At 33.2% G+C, this 22,835-nt stretch overlaps 1 protein-coding gene across 2 annotated transcripts; it reads left to right on the top strand.

Moving 5' to 3' along the window:
- The first annotated feature begins 393 nt into the window (after window positions 1–393).
- Window positions 394–10,635, top strand: LOC109799146 (protein LNK2). 2 transcript variants are annotated; one of them, XM_020359674.3, is made up of 8 exons: window positions 394–757; window positions 1,351–1,663; window positions 1,874–1,973; window positions 2,687–2,996; window positions 3,483–3,563; window positions 5,647–6,369; window positions 6,468–6,625; window positions 9,836–10,635. In XM_020359674.3, the coding sequence occupies exons 1-8, from the start codon at window positions 734–736 to the stop codon at window positions 10,209–10,211; spliced, it is 2,085 nt and encodes a 694-aa protein (XP_020215263.1). In that variant the 5' UTR covers window positions 394–733; the 3' UTR covers window positions 10,212–10,635. The 2 variants fall into 2 exon arrangements, with proteins under 2 accessions (XP_020215263.1, XP_020215262.1); XM_020359673.3 differs by having other exon boundaries at window positions 395–757; window positions 1,871–1,973.
- The last annotated feature ends 12,200 nt before the right edge of the window (window positions 10,636–22,835 follow it).

The raw sequence follows: 22,835 nt of genomic DNA, 5'->3' as shown, positions 1-22,835 counted from the left end.
CATACACAAGGCAAGATTTGAACCCCTGACCTTGGTTAAGCGTAGATCAACCCCTACCGCTGAACCACACGCTTGAGGTTTAAAGACACATCATCTAATTTAACTAATGAATATCTAGTTTCATATTTGTTTTAATCATTGAATAATAGTATGAGGCAGTTGATAAACACGAGCCTGTGGGCCCAACGAAAGCAACCTCTAATGCTAGCTGAGCCACGATATGGGACATTGGACTGGCCCAATGGGCCCACACATCCAAACCCAAAACACAACCATAGAGATTAGAGAGAGAGAAGAAAGTATTAAGTAACCAATGAGGGTGCAGCATTTGATAGACTCTCTCAGAGCCACTACTTTAGATACACACGCGTACACGTGTCGACCCTGCGCCTCACTCCTCCTCCACTCGTGAACCCCTCGCGTGACGTCACGTGCGCTCTCTCTCTCACTACTCACTACTCAATACTCCCTCCGTCGCCGTTTTACCCAAAACTTTGAAACCTCTTCTCTTTCAAAACTCTCTTCTCTTTCTCCGCTTTGCGTCACTGTTATGAGCGAGTCCTCCGCGGCGACGTCGTTTCGCCTGCGTCTGATTGGTTTCATGCTCGCGTTTTTGTGCTGATTTTCTCTGTGAAATCTTCTCGGGGTTTCTCGGCGATGAGTGAAATAATTCGTTCTCTTGTGTTTGATTCCGCGTTTCGCTTTTTTAACCGTTGTGCTGCGCATGTAAGAAATGTTTGATTGGAACGACGAAGAGGTTAGTTAGTTTTTCAAATTTTCCTATTGTTTGTGGTAATTAATTTGATATTTGATATATACGTATTTTGGTTTGTTAGGTTTTTTTAATAAACGTGCTTAGGTTATTGTTATTGTATAATAATTTTTAGAAACATTCCTTTGGGGTGTGTTTTCGTGGTTTGAGAGTTGAGTATGGAATGATTATACGAAATTGAAATTAAGGTGAAAATGTTGTCTTGTGTTGTTGCAATTTTTTTTTAGCTTTGTTGTGAAATTCTTGTAATAAAATACAATGTTTATGCAATGGTTGTTGAAAATTAAATATTGGGTACTTTGACCAACGGTTGGTCTCATTTGTTGTGCTGTGTCTTAGAGGTTCAAATCTGAGCTATAAGGAAAGAGAAAAGACTTTGGCTTCTGTAAACTGCTATGGCCATTGCAGCTACAAAAAAGTGAAGTGACAGAAAGCTTTCTTACAGAGTTGCCATAGTATTTACTTCATTACTTGTGTCTATGAATTTCTCTATCGGTAGCATCTGAAGTCTTTTATCTTTCTTGTTGGGTTTTGCCTCATCAATATTTCTTATACGTTTTACAATGGATTGTTTTCAGCTTGCTAACATTGTATGGGGTGAGGAGGGCGAGACTGATGATCATATTGTGCCTTATCCAGAGGCAAGTGAAGATCTTCGTGACAAGAAAGGATGGAATCAAGAAGATTCTGTCACTAAACTGATTGAGCAGAAGACAATAGAGGCTAAAGCTGAAATTCATCAAGGAAAGCAAGGAAGCAGTTCCAAACTTGATATCATTGAGGGACAATCTCCCACAGAATCTGGAACAAAGTCATGGAACGACTTATCTTTATCCAGTGCAGCTAAAACTGATCAGGGTTCCCTGGGTGCTGAAGTATCTAAAAATTTAGGTGAAATTAGCAAATTTATTTCAGCAAAGAGGTTGCTTATTGGTGGAATTATGAGTAAACTAGATAACATTTATGTCAGTGTGTTTGCTTGTTTGTGAAGATGTATGTCTTTTGGTTTCTTCTGTGTTCATCATTATATGAAAAACAGTAAACATGTATAGTATGTTGTTATAGTTTATCACTTCTAATTATTTATATTTGTGACAGAAGAGTCTACACAGATAGAAAAGGACGAAGAGAAGCAAGGTGATTTTGCCAACTATGCCTGGGATAACATCGGAAGCTTTGATGACCTTGATCGAATTTTCAGGTAAAGTATATTATCTGTACTATTCTTATGTGGTACATGCATTTTCGGAGGTAATAGTTAACTTGACTCTAATTAGATATTTTCTGAACTTGACCAGTAATCATAATGGATAAAACTCCTCTCTTTCTGAAAACTTGTGTTACAACTGCTTTCTCATGGATCAATCTGAGTATAAGTGCTCTTAGCCCTGTTTCTTTCAAACTCAGATGGAGCCATGTCTGCATCTATGCACAGTTGTAGTGGCAATAAGAGTGTCTAGGTAACATTAAAAATGAAAAGAGGAATTCTGGAAATAATATATAGGGAGTAAGTTCCACTAAATAGGCACTGGGACCCACATATTTAGCAAGTTCCACATTAATTTCACCCAACAATAAAGATAGTTAGAAAAAATGTACTATAGTTTGTTGGTAACATTTACAACATGAAAAAAGGATGATGTTACGATGTCAAATTTATGAAAATCTCCTGTTCTTCACTCATTGAGCATTTTCATGCTGCCAACTTTTGATATTGTTTATAGGTATTTTATAGTTCCTTGCATTAATTATATTGCATACATGATGAATACCATTGAACATAAGTGCTAACGTTCCTATTTAACACTAAATATTTATTGAACTACATCTGTCCTTATACTCAGTTCTGTGAGCTTTCATTGTTTACAATGGTATACGTCTGACTGAATATTCTCACAAGTGATGATCTTGCAGCAATGATGACCCTATATTTGGCAATGTAAGTCTCGAGAATTCTGATGAGCTGTGGTCTTCCAAAGATGTCAGTAGCAGTACAGTACCAATACTCTTGGAAGCACCAAGCCCAGCAAGTGCTTTAAGGAACAGATCTGAGCCTTTGGAAATTAAAGCAGAATATGCTCAACAGAATGATCAATCATTTTCCCCCAGATTTAAGAGGATCAGTGATTCTTCATCTCATCATGATATTCAGAATGCTCCTGCAAACACATACAATGTAGGGTATGCAAGAGATAGAGTTATCCCTCCTGAAAAGGAGCAGCAGGTATGTCTTACCATATTGGAGAATGACCAGTGATGTAAAATGGAAACAAAGACTCAAAACCACTCAATTGAAATTTTCAATATTTTGATATCAATAATAAGCTGATATCATAAGATAAATTACATGTTTTTTAAGGGATACTCAAAGACTCTTAATCTTCAAAGTTCAGCATGTGAGGCAACCCAAACTTAAGCCTCAAGGAATCCTTGTCCTAATCCTAATATAAGTAAAAGATATTATAACTTGGGATACGATACCCCAAGACCCAAACAAATAAACCCAAAATTCTGAATTTTTTAATAAATGATAATCCCTAACTCCTCAATTACAATCCCTAAGTCACAGCTTAAGTTGCACATAAACTACTATTTCCTTAAAAATTATCTTGTTGTCTTAACCTGCTTCAATACTATCTTGTTTATTACATTTTATCTAGTTGACTAATGAAATTACTTAATTCAACTTCTTACCCTACAAACTAATCAGGATATGGTAGGGAGGACCACTCCTGTGACCTCAACCTTAGCTTCTGAAAATGTTCCAACTGCAAAAGGACTTACTGTTAAGGTATAGCTCAAATTATTTTAGAAAAGTATAATGGTAGTGTTTGATAATTGTTTCCTGGTTTGATATATATTGCTGATCCCAACTAGCGGGAAAAAGATTTTGGTTATTGTGTTTCTATTATCTAATTTACAGACTTATTTAATGTTATCTTTAGCTTTGTTTGAATAAAGCATTGGATGTATGGAATGCATGAGTTCGGGTTAGTATCTAATAGCTGATGAGGGTTTGCTCAACTGGTAGGATCAAACTTCATCAACACGAAGGTTTAAAGGTGTTCAATTCCTATTATCAGTCCTTCGTTGGTAGGTTATTTGTAAGCCTTAATTGAGGCTTGTGGCTTACTTGACCTCTGCATGGAGCAGCCCCCCCCAGTCTAATAAAATAGTAAAAATACTCTGGATATATATAATAAGATCTTAAAAATTCTCAGCTGTTTTGATTAATTATTATTAGCTTCAAAATTCGAAATCGGTAATTTGAAATTACAGCTAAAAAATGGAATTTACGAAATTCCTTCTATTTATTCTTTCCGTTGGTTTTGTTTTCATTTCCACGGTCCATTTTTTCCATGTCCTTTCTGTGCTTACATCTCACTGAGCCTTGTTTCCTTACTCAACTGCGGAAGTAAATCATTTACTCACATCAACAGAACCTTGCTGGCTCAATGGTGCTTCATGCTCAAGTTCATGGATAAGCTCAAGGGAAGGTAATAGGAATGGACTCAGGAAAAGAGAAAAGAATTCTGAAATTTTCTTTAATGGAATAATAAAATACTGCAGAGTTCATAAAAAAGGAAAAATGGAGCACTGCTCCTTACGATGGAATTCCTGGAAATAGAAAAGGAAGCTAACTCCAGAGAAGGACCACCTCCTTGCTCTTGTAACCACCCAAACCAATATCGCCCAAAAAAGACTACCTCCCCTCTCTCCTCTAATACTCATTCTCATGATTACCACAGATTCCACACATTGTCTCCTTACCACTCACTCTTCTCCACGTGTCCCTTTCTGTTACTCTATCTTTCTTTCACATCCCTTCCCACTCATTTTTGTGTCTTCCGTCATTCATCCCTCTCATCCCCCTGAAGGTGCTGACTTGGAGGCCCATTTTCCTTTTATTTGCCTTGCTCTCCTTCCTTTCTATTCTTCTTTTATTACTTATCTTAAAGGGGCCTATCAGAAGGTACCCAGATATGCTATGCATTTTTCATCAACAGTGAAGGCCTTCAGTTTATGTTGGGTCTTCTGGACATTTTATTCTTGGGAAAACTTGTTCTATGGATGTATCTACTGTATCCTTTAATGTTATTACATTTGAACTGTGCCTTTTGTTTGTACTTGATACTTCAAATGATTTTGTTGTTGAAGAACATGGCGGTGCTCATTGTCTTGAGGGTGATGCTGTAATTTTGCTTTTGTTTTGCATTTAGAAGTCATGTGCCCATTTTTCAAATGGTCTTGCACCACTGCTTTGTAATCCTTGATCATAAACACCCTAGACTAGTGAAATTTTTGCCACTAGCTTAGCTAGACAAGTTAGTCATTTGTTACCTTTCTTTTACCACCCTTGCAGCTTCTTAAACAATGCAAATATCTATTGGTAAATTTAATATTCCAAACAAGGAATTTTATGAATGAAAATATTTTATTGATGACTTGGACTTTACTACCTCCTATTTTAGTTTCATGCTCACAGTTGAACATTTTAGAGATGTGTAGGCAGCATAAGGCTTTATGTCCAATCTATTTTGTGCTTTGTGAGGTCAGAGATTAGTGGTTACTGGTTACGTGTTCCTTCACTGCTAAGTTACTTGGAAATTTGGAATATGTTTGTTGGCATTTTTAGGAGCAAATGATTTTTACATGGAGGATGTGTTTCTTGGTTTGAATTGTTTATTTTCTGTCTGCTCTTTTTATAGAACTACACATCTGTTGTGTCTTTCTATCCTATGTGAATGTTTTTTGTTTATCAATGTTTTCATAGGTTTCTTACTTTCCTCAGCGTGACTATGTGCTGCCTGTGGAAGTCATCTTTTTTCCTTCTCAAAGTAAACAAACTGTTTAATCTTTTAGTTGTTATTCAGGATTTTGGGCAAAAGAATCAGTTCAAAGCTCGGAAAAAATCACAAGGTAAACAAGAGGGAAAAACATTGCAGGAGTTTTATAGTAGCTGGTCTCCTTCATCAACCACATCTGGAAAATTTCAGAATCAGCTGGTGTCTTCTGTCATACAGTCTTCTCCCTCTTCAATTCTTGGGCAACAGAACCAGCTTCAAGGACCTGAAACACTATACCAGGACATAACCAATACATATGTGACATCTCCTGCGTATGGGAGCCTTACAAATACATATCCGTCTATCAGTTCTATGTCAATGCTACCACAGGCACAGTCAGGAGTTCTTATGCAACAGCATCTGCTTTCTGGGTATGAAGCGTCACTTGGTGTAATGAATCCTGTGAGCAAGCCTGTGGACTTAGTCAAGCCTCTCATTATGACTCCCCAGGAAAAAATTGAAAAGTTGAGGAGGCGGCAGCAAATGCAGGCAATGCTTGCTATTCAGAAACAACAGCAAGAATTTGGCCATCAAATTCCTAGCAATAATAAATCTATGAATAAAAAATGTGACATAGAAATGCATAGTCAAGTTTGTGATGGGGCAGATCCTGAGATTGAAGATTTAAGAACTCTTCCAGCTCTAGATCCACCAACTGAGCAAGATGATTCTAATACAATCTCCTCGGCAATTGATGATCATTTTGTTGAAGACACTGTGCTGTACATGCTTCAGGATATTATATCAAAGGTGAGGTTGAGTCATAATGGTTTAAGCTGTGTTGTATAGTTTTTTTCTTCTATATTAATGCAGCATAGCTACAGTCCTGATGCAAACTTTTTCTACAGTTAGATGTCAAAATAAGACTCTGCATCAGGGATAGCTTGTTCCGGTTGGCACAAAATGCAATGCAGAGGAATTATGCTAGTGATACAAGCAGTGCAAACAACTGTAGCACAGAAGAACATAAAGTTGTTGCAAGAGAAGAAAGAAGTAGCCAAAACAGGTTTGGAAAACTATTAAGAAGCATAGCTACTTTAATTTCATGACTTGTTTATTTACATTCATCTCATCGGTCAAGCTCTTATTTTTGAAAGTTAAGCATCATTCTTTCTTCATTTCTAGTGGATAAATTCAGAATTTTAAGAACAATTTATCTGAGGAAAGTAATTGGAAATATGATGGGATACTGGATTTTGTGCCTGAGTCAAATAATGTGGCTGGAAAGGAAAAGAATCAACTATTCGATTCAAGTCCAGTGAAACCAAAGGTTTGGATGGTTTACTTCCAGAGGCAGAAAGATGGGAGAGCGGGCGGAAATTATTAGATGATGCTGAGGTGTCAAGTTTCTTAGGAGTGGAGTGGAGAAAGATTGAGGTAGTTCCAAGGGAAAAGAAAGTTGTTATTGTGAGGGGACTAGAGGAGCCATGAGCTCTGGTTTATGAGAGATATTTCTGACTTTCTGTATTGAGTTTCATTTTTGCTCAAATTTTGGTACCAATATACACTTTTTATTTATTTATTTTTTTTTATTTTTTATTTTTTTAATATTATGTACCTCTCATTGGGTCTGACTTACCAGTTGTTTCAATTCCTCATGCCGATTGTGCCTAAGATGGAAGATAAGGTTGAGGTGTTGGAACTTTAAAGCTATGGTTGCTACGCTGGAGGATTCAGTTCAGGGTTCCATGGTGGATGTAGTTCCCTAGGAGGTGGATGTTTTATGTTTTTGAGTGGTGGTGTTAACTTGGATCAGTTTTGTATGGCCACAAAGAAGGTCGATGTTTCATGGTGATGATGACCCTGTGGACTGGATTACAAGTGGAGACCTATTTTGAGGTTAAAGGCACTTCAAAGGATATCAAGGTGAAGCTTTCCCATTGAAGTATGGATGGTCACACGATTCATTGGTTCAATTTGTTGAGGAAAACTGCAGAGGTGAGGACCATGTTACATAGTTGAAGCTGAAGTGTGATTTAATTGATCGTTATGGAGGGAGATGCTATGATATCTGTTTGAGCCTTTGAGGAACTATGGGATTTTCATTGGAAAGTGTTGATGAAAACATTGCAGAATTTGAACTCCCCATCCTAAGTTAGTCAGTTAATACAAGAGAAATATCTTTGATATTTCATGGGTGGTTACACCTCGACATCTACATACAGGTTAGGACATTTAATCCTCAAACAAGGTCGCACATGATGAAGGTATAGGTCACTAGCTCAGGCTATTGAACGGGAAATAATTGGAGATGAAGAAGAGAGGAACATGTCAGTCTCACATGGTCAAAATGGTTCATTTATCATTTGGGCCCTCTTACAATAGTTTCAGGTTCAACTAGGGTCAAAAGAATTGGAGCCTCCAAACTTTATGGGTAACCTGAGTTCTATGAATAGAGGAATAGGTGTATCTTCATCTGGTTCAGGTCTTGTTGCTTCAACTATCCAAAAGAATTGAAGATATCACTCCACTTGATTAAGTTTTAAGTATTCGGGATCTAATATTACAAAATAAGAGAAAAAATGATGCTATGCACAATACAAATTGAGTGGTTAAAATGGAGAAAGGTACTATTCATGACTGAAAAATGCCTATCAAGCTCAAAGATAAGTTTTATCATACAACTATAAGTTCCTCCATTGTCTGTGGTAGTGACTGTTGAGCTCTAAAGAAACAACACGAGAAAAATTGAGAGTAGCAGAAATGATATTGTGAAGATGGACATATGGCTACACAGGAAAGGGTAGGATACAAAATCGATACATTTAAAGAGATATTAGTGTGTCACTGATGGAGAAAAAGATGACATAAAACCAGGAGAGAAAATAAAATCAGATAAGGTTTGTAAAAGAATACAGTTTCCTTTTCTTTGTGATATTAGAAATATGTAACAAATGATGAAGTGCTAAGGAAATTATAGGGTTAAAATAGGGAGATATGTGGAATCAAAATTGCAAATTGAAAGACCTTGACCATCGCCAACATAAATCTGATTTGGGCCCTTGAATGGGGTTAGCTGCTGGATCACGTGAAAAGAGGCACTAGAGGCACAATATCATGTTTGGTTGGCTTCATTGCCTGAGTTGGCAATAAAAGCCCGAGGTGAACAATATTGTTGAGGTAAGTGCTGTGGCATCTTCTGAGAATTCAGATGTTGTGGACTTGTGGCATGTAGGGGTGACCTTGACCAGTGTTAATATAAGATGCTGAAGGCCATGCTGAGGAAGTTGATAAGAACCTTGGGAGAACCACACCAGAAAAGCTAGTTGTTGTGGTTGGAGAGCTTAAGGCCTTATTAACCCCACACTGAAATCCCATACTTCCAGTCTAGGACTCAAGTCTCATACCTTGTAATTGGTCCCTAACATCCCACTATGCTTTGTAGCCTCGGTGCCTATGCAGTCTGGCTGTACACTAGCCCTGGGTATGCCCAAAGGCTCAATCCTCTAACAAATGACAAGATATCCCTCGTTTTCCGCCTCTTCTCTTTTTTATTGGCAATCCACGATTATTTTTTATCTCACCCAACTAGCTAAAAAATATCAACAATTACTAACAGAAAAAACAAACTTTCCAATTACTAATAGATTGACAACTAAGTAAGTGACTAACAGGCTATCAAACAGAAACATTTTGACCTGGGGGTGTGGTGGGTTGAAATTGCTGGTCAAAACGATGATAACAGACAGTTGCTGTGACAGTGAGACCAAACTTGAGAGACACATTTGGATCCAACCAAGGAGGATTTTTTCTTGTTGCTCCCATGCAAGAAATGCTGGGTTGATGTGATCCAAGTCTCAAATAGAGAAACTAGGGTGGGATTTGGCATAGCAGGAAAATGTTGCATTTATGTGCCTTAATGACAGGTTCCAGCTGTTAGTGCCATAGCAGATTATTTATTTATCTTGGAGTTTCTCTTTGATTTGATGCAAGAACGACACAGGAGCCAAAAGATTAATAGAATATATATTTGACTTTAATGGCTCATGAACTAGGCTAAGTAAATTGCTGGTTTTAATTTTGTTGAAATGAGATGTATACTTGTCTTAAAACTGATTATATAATTATGACTTTAATAGGGGTGTCTGTCCTGGTTAACCATATTAAAGACGATCGTACTGTCCCCACTAATCAATTGGCCTTCTGGTTATTGAATATCATGATCATGATTTGCTTTCTGAGACACTAACTTTTCCGTGTATGAACCATATCACAGATGTACTGGGAATGGGATTGCTGATGTTGAAACGAAGACAAATCCCATTGATCGAACTGTGGCTCATTTGCTCTTTCATAGGCCTTTGGAGTTGACTCGGAATTATCCTGACAAACTGGAATCACCTATTTCTGCTAAGATGCAATTTGAAAGCAAAGGAACTAACCTAGAGAACTTTCTCATGGGGTGCTTGCCAGATGAGGACTTGAACAGTAATCAACAATTTTCTCACCAAGGGCTTAAGAATTCTTGCTGTGTGTTTGAGACCCTGTCCAAGGACCAATTTAAAAACAATGATTGCATAGATACTTCGGAGAATGCTTCTAACAATGAGCTTGCTGATGCTGGAGATCAGGTGCTTGAAGCCTCTCAATGAAGAAAAAAGTTCCCCAGGAATGCGAGGGTAATTCCTTCCTTTATTATTTCACTGATTATTGCTATGCTTTGGTCATTTGATTGATTATATATGGATTTGCTGGTAATGCAAATGTTCTCTGTAATTGTCAACTGTCTGGATCAAAATCAAGGCAACCGTTAAAGTCTACCATGACAGAATCCTGATCACCTGTTTCACGCATGCATGTAATCAATAATATTTATGTTTCTTATGTCAAAACCTTTGACAGTATGTATCTCGGCATATGAACTTACTCATTTTGGTGAGTGTCGAATTATGTTAATAATGACTCAGATTTGTGTAGTAGTAGTAATGCCACTCATGTCAAAGACTACGTCAGATTTGTGTTGTAGTGATACCCCAGTCAAATAGTCAAGTCTTGGCCTCATTGGTTTGGACTAAATGGTGTGTTGTATTTCTGTATAGCTTGCACCTTTCCTCTGTTACATAATTATTTATTTATTTATTTATTTTTATTTTTATTTTTTTTAGAGGGGCACGATATTTTAGGGATGCTTAGGTCATCTAGCCTTCCTACAACTTTTTGTGTATATGACATACTCACACCAAAGTTAGAGTCCTTGTTATGTGGGTTTAATGCATACTAACTGAACTTAGAATCTTTTCATCTCATCATGACCAATTGTTCTCTAAATCTTAGAGGTGTTGGTTAACAATTTGTTTTTCTTGTTAGCTTGAGTTTTAATGAAACAGAAGAAAATTCAATGTGTGACCCAAAAAGGTAACACATGGTAAAAATAAATAGTTCAATTTAATTTTTTGGCCAATGGTATAAAAAGTTTTTAACGGTGCTTTGATCATATCCTAACATAGATGAAATCACATAATTGAAGATTGAAGTAAAACCCAATTGAATAGAAGAAAATGTGTATGTTATGATGCCTTTTATTTTTAATGCTTTCTTTTGTTTTGCTTGTACACTCTTCTTACTTCATCATTCATATTATGCCCATCCTCATTCACATTGTGCATTTTCTATTCTTTATTGTTTGAGGGCTTGACCTTTATATAGTAGCTTCAAAGAAGATAATCGTTGCAGCAACGTTCAAATTTAAATGTTCATGTTTCTTCATGTGTTGCTTTGTCTTTTTGACTGATCATAAGGATTATCGTTGATGTGTTTAATGCAAACATTAGTTGTTGATTAGAGATACATGTATCCCTTATCTGATCTAAGCAACTACTTATCATTTTTTTCTTTTATTTTCTGAGTGTCGTAGAGTGGTGTTAACACAAAGCAGTTGGGGCTGGTGCAAAATAGTCTTTTTTAGTGTCTTGTCTGTGATATTCGGGATTTTCTCTTTCTATCCTGACAATAATTTGACATTCTCTTTTTGAAAGCTTTCATTTTTATTGAGGAAGATTTTCATTTGATCCATTAAGGAATAAAGTACTAATTTTTCTTAAAGAATAATCCGTCTCTTTAACGAGAAATAAATATAGTATTAATCCAAATCTTGCACTTTGTCTAGTGCACTTCGTCTTACAGATGAAATATAACATCTGTTTCGTCTAAAATAGTTTCTTTTAGAGAAACTCGTGACTTCTTATTATTGTCATAAAAGGTGTTTTTATAAAACTTTAATCTGTTTAAAAAAATTGTTTATCATAAAAAATTATAACACCTTAAGAGATTCAAGATTGTCTTTTGATTCTTTAGACTTCTTTTTGATCTACAATTAGGGAAAACCCCTAGTACATAAGAACACAACATATATAGGATTAGGGCCAATCCCACTACTCGATATACAAATTTACACCTATAATAAGGTTTTTCACCCCTTACCTGGATAAGCTTAAGATGATGGATGCACGATTCTTGAGTGATTTCCTTCCTTTTGTTCTCCAAGCTCTAAAGCACGTACATGAAAATAGAGACATAAAAAGAGTTTGGTTAGAAAACTCCTCTTTTAAAAATTGTAGTTTCCTTTTAACCTTCTAGTTAAACATATTAACCCCAATTATCCTGAAGATCCATTCCCTTTTTAATAAAATTTTATGTTATTTTTTTAATAAAATATCATATAATATATTTTAAAACATATTACATAATTAAAATAAATATTTAAAAGTCCTATTAATAAAATAAAAATATCAAAATTATTAATAAAATACTTATATTATATGAAAAAGAGGTATTATATATTATGTGTTATGGCTCTAATACCATTTTAACAACCCTTATATTTGACTTTTTAATGACTCCACTTCACGACATTTCACATAGTGACACTTCACACAATTTCTTGTTGGTCAGAATCTTTCATAAGTCAGAATCTTCCATGGGTAGCCCTTTCTGAGATGTCAAATTAGAGGGGTGTTAAGGTAACTATAGGGTAACTATGGGGTAGCATGATTGATCCTCAGTCCCTAGGTTCTATGTGTGCATATAGGTGAGTGATTAAACCTGAACCTTATATGAATTGGCAATGTGTGAATGTTGTAATTAAAATAAAATGTGTATGTTATATATGCTTATGTTGTGACAATGATGTGATTGTGAATCTGTGAGTGCCTATGGGTTCCCGAAGGAACCTTAAGGATGCATCTAAACCCTTGATTGGGAAGTGAATTGAAATAATTATAATTGTATGATTAAAATGGGGATTACTTAAATTATAAATACCCCTTTAACAATTTAAAATCGTAAAACTCATAGAACTCATCTCTGTGTTAATTCGTAGAGTGTGCCTGATCAGGCACACCTTGATTTTGGACTTAACTTTCATGTGTGTATATGCATGTGAGTTGTGTATATTTGATCTTTTCTATAAATCTATACTCATTGTAAATTTTGAAAGTATTGATGATTCATGATTTTGTTTTGATTCCTTAGGATTACTTTATGCATGTGAACCAATTATTTGATAATCTTTATGAACTAATGATTGAGATAAGAATTATGTGCATAATTTGAAAATTGAGAATCTATGTGATGTTGATGTGAACCTATGAAATTGAGAGATATGTGATTTACAATATGTGTAAGTGATTATGTGAATAAACCTAAGTATATCTTAGGAGTGTGGTTTGGGTGGATGGCCTAGCATTAATGTGACTAATATGATGAGAAACAATTTATGTGTATTGTAAATGTGATTAACATGACAATGTATAGAGTTTGCATGACATACATCATGTGCATCATGTGTTTTTGTGATGAATATGATGCATAATACACTGCTAGGGAAGGTCCCCTTGTGTAAAAGTTTAGGGATTAGTCCTTAGGAATAGTTTTGTTTTGGAAGCCCCAGTCTCACCCATTGTGTGCATGAGGCGTATTGTGCTCAACTCAATTATCTTGACGAGACCCTATTAGTATGTCCTTCTAGTGAGAGTGTTGTGATAGCTTGACCTGACATGTACTTCTAGACTATTCATCCTTTGGACAGGGATAAAGTGCTTTATAGGTGCCATATGCATAGTTAGAAAAAGGCTAGTCATTACATAATCATAACATGTATTTGAATTATAATGTGGTTTATGTTGTAATGTGCTAAAATGTGAACTATGGAGTAGTGTTTTGATTGTCATTCTATATTTGTATCTGGATCGAATAACGTCATTAATATTTTGTTTAAGTATTTTTGTTTGTGTGTGACTAATTGACCTTATTCTACACCAGTAACTAGAGTGTGTAATGTTCTCACTCTCTTATTTTTCTTGTGTTTTCTTTCTATGTGTCTTTGTAAGAGACTTTCTTTTTGGGGGAATTTAGTTGATGGAAGGGAAAGCTATGATACTTGTGTTATTGGGGATTTTGGAATGTTATAGGAAATATAACTTATTTCTTTAAACACATTTCCTTAATTTTGTAATAGTTAGATATTTAGTTTTTGAATTTGAAAGTGTGATACCTTTTACCTTTATTTGGAATTATTCAATATAATATTCTTTTTAGAAAATTTTATTTTATAGTATTATGCATGAGAAATAGAGGGTGTTACATTTAGTGGTATCAGAGTCGGGTTGATACAAACCAAACTTGTGTATGATTGTGTTTTCATGTCTACTCTAATTTGTGTTTTGTTGTGTGTTGTAATATGATTGTTTTCCTTGATTCTTATGATTGCTTGTTTTGATACTTCTTATGTAAGAAGTAGTGGTTGTGGGTGGTGTTGTTCGTGTTGCAAGCATAGGTACGAGTAGCGATATATGACACTTTATGTTAATCAACTACAAACTGCTAGAAAATCCTTTTTCATGTGATGTTGAGCCTCTAAAATTTGATGTTTTAATCCAAGATAGTTGTTTCATGAAAAAACCTATTTTGTTATCTTTGATTCTTGTACAACTTATTTCTTCATGTTCCCTATTAGCTTGTAAAAACTTTCAATTGTTTGTAGTGCTGATTTTTCTAGCTATTATAGAATAAATTACACGTCAAGTCATACCTATATAGCAATTACAACATTTCAAAATTTGTAATAAAATTTTATATAAAAAAATTTATATTATCTATAATATAAATTGTTAAAACCTTACTAGGTAAAAACCACACCATAATCATATTTTCATTCATAAAGAAACTATACCATAGTTATATATTCATCCACAAAGTGATTGAAACCATATACAACTATCATGAAGAAAAAGTCTTATTTTAATACAATTTTTTTCCTTCTCATTTATACTAATAGGTTTACATCCCAGTTTGGTATAGATTTACTATTGGGTTAACGTGATTGGCTGTGAGTAAATAGAAAGTAACTACTATTTGACCATCTATAATAACAAGAGTTTGCTAGGTTGGTGAAAATACAAATGATGATACTCCTATGCCCTGAAAGGTAACGAAATTTGTAGCTACATCAATACCACAACTCATACATGAAAAAACGGTCGTGATAATGGAATTGAAAGGATATGGTATTGCTGGTAAATCCATCTATTTTGCAAGATTTTTAATTTAATTTTAATACAAAAAAAAAGAAGTGAGAACAATTATCTAATAAATACAATTAAATAAATAAAATGTACAAAATTATGTATATAATTTATATATATATATATATATATATATATATACTTTTTATAGTGAAATTTGAATTGTTTTTGTAGTGACTATTCATGATAAATGAGCATTATCATAATCTCAATTATCACAACGATATTTTACCTTAAATTCTTTACTCATTTAAATTCTCAATGTCAAATCTCCAACTACAAATTAATTCAAAGTTTCATTCTTATTGCCATTAACATTTATCTTTAATTATAAAGAATGATGATATAATAATAAGATGAGCTTAAGAATAATATAAAAATAATTAAATTAAATGATTTAGAATATTTTTAATTATTTAAATTTAGTATAACAGTTTATAGGAATGAGATGTGTTTAAGAATATTAAACTAATTATATGACAATTGTAAATATCATAAAATAATGAAACAACTTAAATTGGTAATACCTTTTTGACTATTTAGAGTGAAAAGTATCACAGACTAAGCAAGTAAAATGAGGTTAGAGAAACTTCTCTAATTAAATATAGACAAACATAAAATAAATATCACCATATAGGAAATAAAAAAATTTAAGAGAGATAAAAGTCTCCTCCCCATTACCTTAATACTCAAAATGTTATGGATTTGTATTCCCCTTTTCACAAGATAAGTTTAGTTGGTTTAGTTTTATTAATAATGGCAGCAAGATAACATACAGTGACTTATCCATTCATTCAATGCAATTTTTATAGAACCATGGTAGGACTCGAGCATGTGACCGGAGACTAAAATAATAATTAAGCAAACCACTGAAGCAAGTTACAATATTTGTACATTTCATATATAAATTGTAATATGTCTAATCTATTTTATGAAATTAAATAAACAAAGAAAAGAAAAAAATACGTATAATTAATACTCACAAATACATCATGTATATGTATTCTAATATTATTTCATTAGAAATTTACCATTTTTTTTTATCATATTAAAATATAATATTGAAAATATTAAAATATTAAAATTTAAAACTTTGTACTAAAAAAATTAAAATATTACAACTAGAGATTTAATTCTTTTAAGAATAAGATAATAATAATAATAAAATTAAAAATATTATAATGATATATAAAAAATTTAGAATATTACATTGTCTTCCCCTAATTTATTATTTGATTGATGCACCTTCAACTAGTGGTCTTGTTTGTATTTCTAATGTTCTTTTGCAAGTGCTTGTTGAAATTCTATAGTTGATTTAATCTATTTGTCTCTTAATCAACAAGACATCATCCTTGATATTGACTGGTCATCTTTCAACCATGTCCTATTAGTCTATTTTGATAAAGTGTTGTCTTTGATGAAAGTAAGAGTGTGGAGTTATGACTATATCAACCAAGTTAAAATTATTTAATAGAAGTTTTCAATTATACATGATCTCTTTTCCTTGAAACTTGGGAAAATAAGTTAGCTTAATGAGATCCCTTTAGTTAAAGAATCCCTTTTGAGACGTGTCTAGTTACCTTTTGGGGAGAGATAGAGTTTTCTATAAGTGGATTAGAATTATTCCTTAAGGGAGAAGTTAGGTGTATGAACCATTACTATAAGCTTAGTGTAAGTTAAATACCATACTTGTTGCAGTTTCCCTAATTCTAGTAAACCTTGTGATGTTTGTGGTGTCTACGTGTTTTGGTAACTTAAGGAAGAAATATAGGAATTTGTAGAAAATAGTTGTTATGCTTTGTGAGTCATCTTTGGAAGTGTTTATGTTGATGATTAAGGAAAAGAGACAAGTATGAAGCTAAGTATGGATTATCGCTAGGTAGGCTAGTGATCATGATAAATAAGTACCTTTTTCTAAGGTAAGATGAATTAATTGATTGGTAGTAATGTTTTTAGAAGTATAAGTTGGAAGTTTCAGTTTAGAGTTTGATCAAGATAGAAGGATGCTATTGAAATGATATATAAGTGACGTTCTAAGATTCCAAGATAATCAGAGTACTTAGTGGAAACATGGAATACCTTGGGCTAGTTAGAACCTAGAGAGAACCTTGTATTAGGACTTGAAGAGGTATAATAAATTGTTAAAAGGTTAAACCACACTAAGAAAGGATGAGAGATTGTTCTTAGAAGATATAAGGAATACCACATGAAGAGGAAATAGTTGAGTCTACTATGAGAGATCGTGCATTTTTGAGAAAAACAAAAACTCTTGAACTAGAATTGGTTGACAGATGATTGTGAACTGGAATTGGTTGGCAGATGATTGTGCAAGCTTACTCCACGTTTTATTGAGTCATACCTATATTTGAAAAAAGAGTCAGCAAAGTTGCTTATCGAGTACCAAACGCTTTTGCTATTGTCCCATGTAGTCATGTGTTTCCCTCTATCAATTTCTTTTCCTTTGTGAGTAAAATTTCAGGGATGCAATTTCTTAAGGGGGGAGAGTTGTGACATCCTAGATTTTCTAAAAATATTAAAAAGATATTTTAATTAATTAAATAAGTTTTATAATTACATTAAAGACTTTTTAAATAATTATGAGTATTTTTTTAATTAAAGAAAGATTTGTAAAATTATTTGTTATATTAATTATTAAAGATATAAATATATTTTATGTTTTAACATATTTTGATTAGATATCATGACTTTGGTTATTTTAGAGGTTTTATAGATAAAAATGTTTTAAGATAAGAAAAATAAATATTTTGAAATTATATATTTGAATAGATATTATCTTATGTATTTGAAATAAAATAGAAAAAATATTATCTTATGTATTTATATATAAGATTTTTTTAAATAATTAATTAGGATAATAATATATTTTGAAAGATATTTTAAGATAATAGTTTATTTATCTATTATTTTTAAAGATATATTTTTAATTTATTTGTTTTGATAATTATGTATTTAACTTTTAAAAGATTTTCTAATTAATTAATTAAGGAATAATATATTCTAAGAGACACAATAAGAGATGAATGATTTTTATCTTTTTAAAATTTGAAATTTGTGAGGTTAGCTAAGTTGGACTTTTGTCGACGGGCTATGCCTGAGAGTAAAGATTAGGATTTTCTTTTAAATACGTTAGTAAAATTAGGTTTGTCTCATCTCACAAAAATATGATTGTGTGTCTCAAGATTTGGAGAAGAAGGAGAATTGAAGACAATTGAAAAGTGTAACATTCCATTTTTCTTAAAATATAATATAAATATTTTATTAATGATTTTTGTATTTTATTTATTAATTGGATTTGTTTAATATTTGCTTTAATTATGTAATATATTATATGATATTTTATTAAAAGATATTATAATATTTTATTAAATACGAGAATAGATTTTCGGGATAACTATGATTAATATGTTTTAACTAGAGGGTTAAATAGAAGTTAGGATTTTTAAAAAAGTAGTTTTTTGATCAAACCCCTTTTACATCTCTATTTTCACATACGTGCTTTAGAGTTTGATGAATATGAGTAAGAAGGAAATCACTCTAGAGTATCCAAGTAAGGAGGGAGTGAGAAACCATGCTCTGGGTGTAAGAGTGTATGATAGGTAGTGGGATTGACCTGATAGAGAGTTTCAGGTGGTGCTCACTTCCATTGAGTTTCATCTCGCTCTAAGCGAGTTGATCTTGCTCAATGCTTGCTTTGAGTGAGCTAATGTCGCCTACGCGAAAGATTGTCTCGCTTAAGTGAAAGATTGGCTTTTTGTGATTTTCTTGAAAGTTGTAGTCTTGGATGTTAACCTTCAAATACCGTTAAAACACCTGAAAAAGGAGGATTATAACTCAAGTTATGATTAAATTAGTGAGCAAAGGTCAAACTGTCAAATTAGGCTGAAATGTCACAGTTTTGTATTTATTTAAAATAGTAGATGACATAATTAGCTCTTAAGGTCATCATAGAAGTTGGAAATAATTATTTTAGATTTCTAATAAAATTAGGATCAACTTAGTAGCACACACACAGACACAGACACAGACACACATATATATATAACTCTAGCTAAGGTGATTGGACCATGTGACACCTTCTACCCCATACACCATAACACATAAATAATAAAATCTAAATAACATAATTCCTTCACAAACATGTCCAGATAAAAAATACCACATTGGTAAACTTAAACAAAGTAACATATTCAGTGAAATTTATAAAAGAAATAAACTAAGGTTTTTAAAATAAATTAATATAAACAACATCCTAATTTAAACCTATCTACGCCGATGTCACATGTCCTATCAGAGCAAAGCCCAACATTGAAGCCTAAGCTTCATCACCAACACCCTCAATCTTATGTTGATGATCACATGCATAACAACTAAGGAGAACAACATAAAAGAGAAGGGATTGAGAAACATCTCACTCTGGATCACGGAGTAGGAATGTACACTGAGTAGTCAAACACAAACAAGACAGATATATGTACATAACATAGACATATTAACAACAATATCACACTACACTCACCCATGACATAAAAACAATTAACATATAATATTGAAATGCACATGTAATGGACACGAACTACATATTATAATGCATGTGGCACCAGTAAAACATCACATAATGCATTGTCGCTAGCAACACACATAGAGTAGTCTAGGAGTACATGTCAGGTCACACCCTCTACACACTCTCACTAGAAGTATGTACTACTAGGGTCTGTTTGGGATAACTAAGCCAGACAAGATACATCCCATGCATACAATGGGCGAGATTGACACTTACAAATTGAGCTATCCCCAAGGACTAATCCCTAAGCTTTTACACAAGGGGGCCTTCCATGTCAATATATTCCATATCGTACCCTCAAAAACATATATGCAAATGATGCATGTAAATCCATACTCTATGCATTCTCATACCACATTATCATGTCTCATTATCATATAACATTATCATATTGTCCCGCCCCATCAATTTATCTCACATCATATAATCATCAATTACATTCATTAAAGGATAACATTGAGTAACTCAAGAAATTCACATCATTGCATATCATAGATCACAAGAGAGAAGTAGCACAAGATTTACATTGCACTAATAGAGTTCATCAACAAAGAAGGAAATAAGCATAATAGAACAACTGACACTCAGCCCTAGATTGGGCGCTCAATGCAAGGCTTCCAAAGAGTAATTTTAAGTCTCTAGTTGAGCCACGCTAAGTGTGGAATCTCATGCTCAGCGTGGGCGACGCTAAGCCTGAGGCTCACGCTTAGCTTGAGGATCACATATAACATTACTAGCTTTCTGTTACCTTGACACCTAGCGTAAAAAATGGCCCTTAGTGTGTTTTCTCCAATCAGAAACTCTACAATTTGCGATTTTCGTTTTTACATCCAATCATCCATCTTTTCATACAATCAGTGAAAGTGTTCTAAATCATGCAATAAACATTAAAAACAATACAATTTACTCATACAATTACATCTTCAACGATCTTCTCATATAACTCCTAATGTATTCGCTTAAGATTTCCCATAGGAACCCATAGAGATCTCAAATCATACAATTACAATTCTAAAAGTGAAATTAATCGTTCATTCAAGCAATTCATACAATTATTAAATACAAGAAGAACAAAAAGTGAAACACACAATTGGAGAAAATTTCTCATATATGAACATACAACAAACACAGGATTGAGGGTCAATCCCATTACCTAATATGCATTCCACACCCAGAGGGAGGTTTCTCACTCTCCTTTACCTTGTTGACCAGAAAAGGACAAATGATTAACTCTGGGGTGGTTTCCTCTTCCTTCCGGTTCTCTGAACTCTAAAGCGCAAATGCATTTGTGAAAAAAAAACATAAAATGTAAAATTGATCAAATTTTTTATTTTTTTTATTTTTTAATTTTAAACTTAACCCCCTTTTAACCCTTTAGTAAAAAATGTGAATCATGGTTATCAAAAATAAGTTCCCTTCCCTTATTATAAATAATTAAATAATATAACCTTTAATAATAAAACCTTACAATATATATATATATATATATATATATTCATATAAAATAATTACCAATAGTTACTAAATTCAAAATATTTAATTATCACAAATATAGTAAATAATAATAAAATAAATATTAATCAACTCTTATTAATAAAAATATAATATCAAAATTATTAATAAAATACCTATATTATGTTTTATAAAAATAGGGTGTTACAGACCATGGGATATCATAGAAGATTAAGGTATGGAAATGTAGTATATGAATGTGCTATTGATATGCTTGTGAGCCATGTATGAGTTGCAGTGATGTGATCGCTTATGCCATTGATTGCTAATATTTAATTGATATAGTTGAATTGTTAATTTCTATATTGAGAATGATTGATGATTTTATAATATGGGATCAATTGACAATGAATTAATGTGATCATGTGAAATATTATGCACATAGTTTGTTTGACATGCATCATGTGCATAAAACTATTTTTCCGAAGGGTATGATATGAAATACACCACCAGGAAAAGTCTTTTGTGTAAAAGCTTAGGAGCCAACATTAGGAATAACTCAATTTCAAAGTCCTAGTCTTGCCCTCATGAGCATAGGATGTAGCTTCCATGGTTTAGCTATCCCGACTAGATCCTAGTAGTATATTCTTCTAGTGAGAGTGCGTAAAGGATGTGACTCGACATGTACTCCTAGATTACTCTAGTGTGTTGCTAGTGGCAATACACAAGTGTGATATGTGATGTTTTTATTGGCGTCACATGTATGATAACATGTAGTTTGTGTCCATTACATATGCATTATAATCTTATCTTTTGTTTCTTACTATGCTATGAATGAGTTAAATATGATGATGCGTAATTGTTCGTGTTATATCTTATTATATGTGTTGTTTGCGTTTGCCTAGTCGGTTTGCATTTTTGCACCATGAGCCAAAGTGAGATGTTTCTCACTTCCTTTCCTTTTGTGTTGTTTCTATGTGATTTCTGTAGGTGATCATCAACATGGTATTGAGGCCTAGACCTCAACATTGATTTTTGCTCTAATAGGATACATGACATCAGGGATCAGTTAGGACTAGCTAGTATTTGATCCATGTTATTTACTTTAAGTAGTTTCATGTTAATTCCTTTGCAAATGTTTTTCTACTAAGTTTAGTTTATGTTAAAATGTGATTATCTATATTTGTATGACTTTGAGTTCATTTATTACGTCAAGGTTAATTATTTAGTTTATATTATTCATATGTTATGGCATGCAAAGGTAGAGGGTGTCACAAAAGGGATCTTAGAAAGTTATACCAAGGTTTTACCATCCATCAAGGTAAGGGGGTGTGAAAACCTCACTCCGGGGTGTAAAGTAATTGATGGGTAGTGAGATTAGCCCCCATCCCTAAGTTCTATGTATGTGCTTCGTGAGGGATTAAATGAGAACCTTGTATGAATTTGCAATGTGTGAATGTTGTGTGATTCAAATAAAATGTGTATGTGATATATGCTTGTGTTGTGACAATGATGTGATTGTGAATTTGTGAGTGCCTATGGGTTCCTGGGGAATCTTAAGGATGTATGTAAACCCTTGATTGGAAAGTGAATTGAAATAATTATGATTACATGATTAAAAATGAGAATTAATTAAATTATAGATGCTCATTTAATGAATT

This window comes from Cajanus cajan, chromosome 8 (genome assembly GCF_000230855.2).
Source record: "Cajanus cajan strain Asha chromosome 8, NIPB_CcT2T_4, whole genome shotgun sequence".
NCBI classification, from domain to species: Eukaryota; Viridiplantae; Streptophyta; class Magnoliopsida; order Fabales; family Fabaceae; genus Cajanus; species Cajanus cajan.
Note: the sequence above shows the minus strand (reverse complement) of the source record. Positions and strands in the feature narration are given on the sequence as shown.

Bases quoted from the DNA above. Each gene is read 5' to 3' on its own strand.
- LOC109799146 (XM_020359673.3), top strand. From the start codon at position 734: ATGTTTGATTGGAACGACGAAGAG. The intron at 2,997-3,482 runs GTATGTCTTACC...CAAACTAATCAG, and splicing joins CTCCTGAAAAGGAGCAGCAG to GATATGGTAGGGAGGACCAC. The intron at 6,626-9,835 runs GTTTGGAAAACT...ACCATATCACAG, and splicing joins GAAAGAAGTAGCCAAAACAG to ATGTACTGGGAATGGGATTG.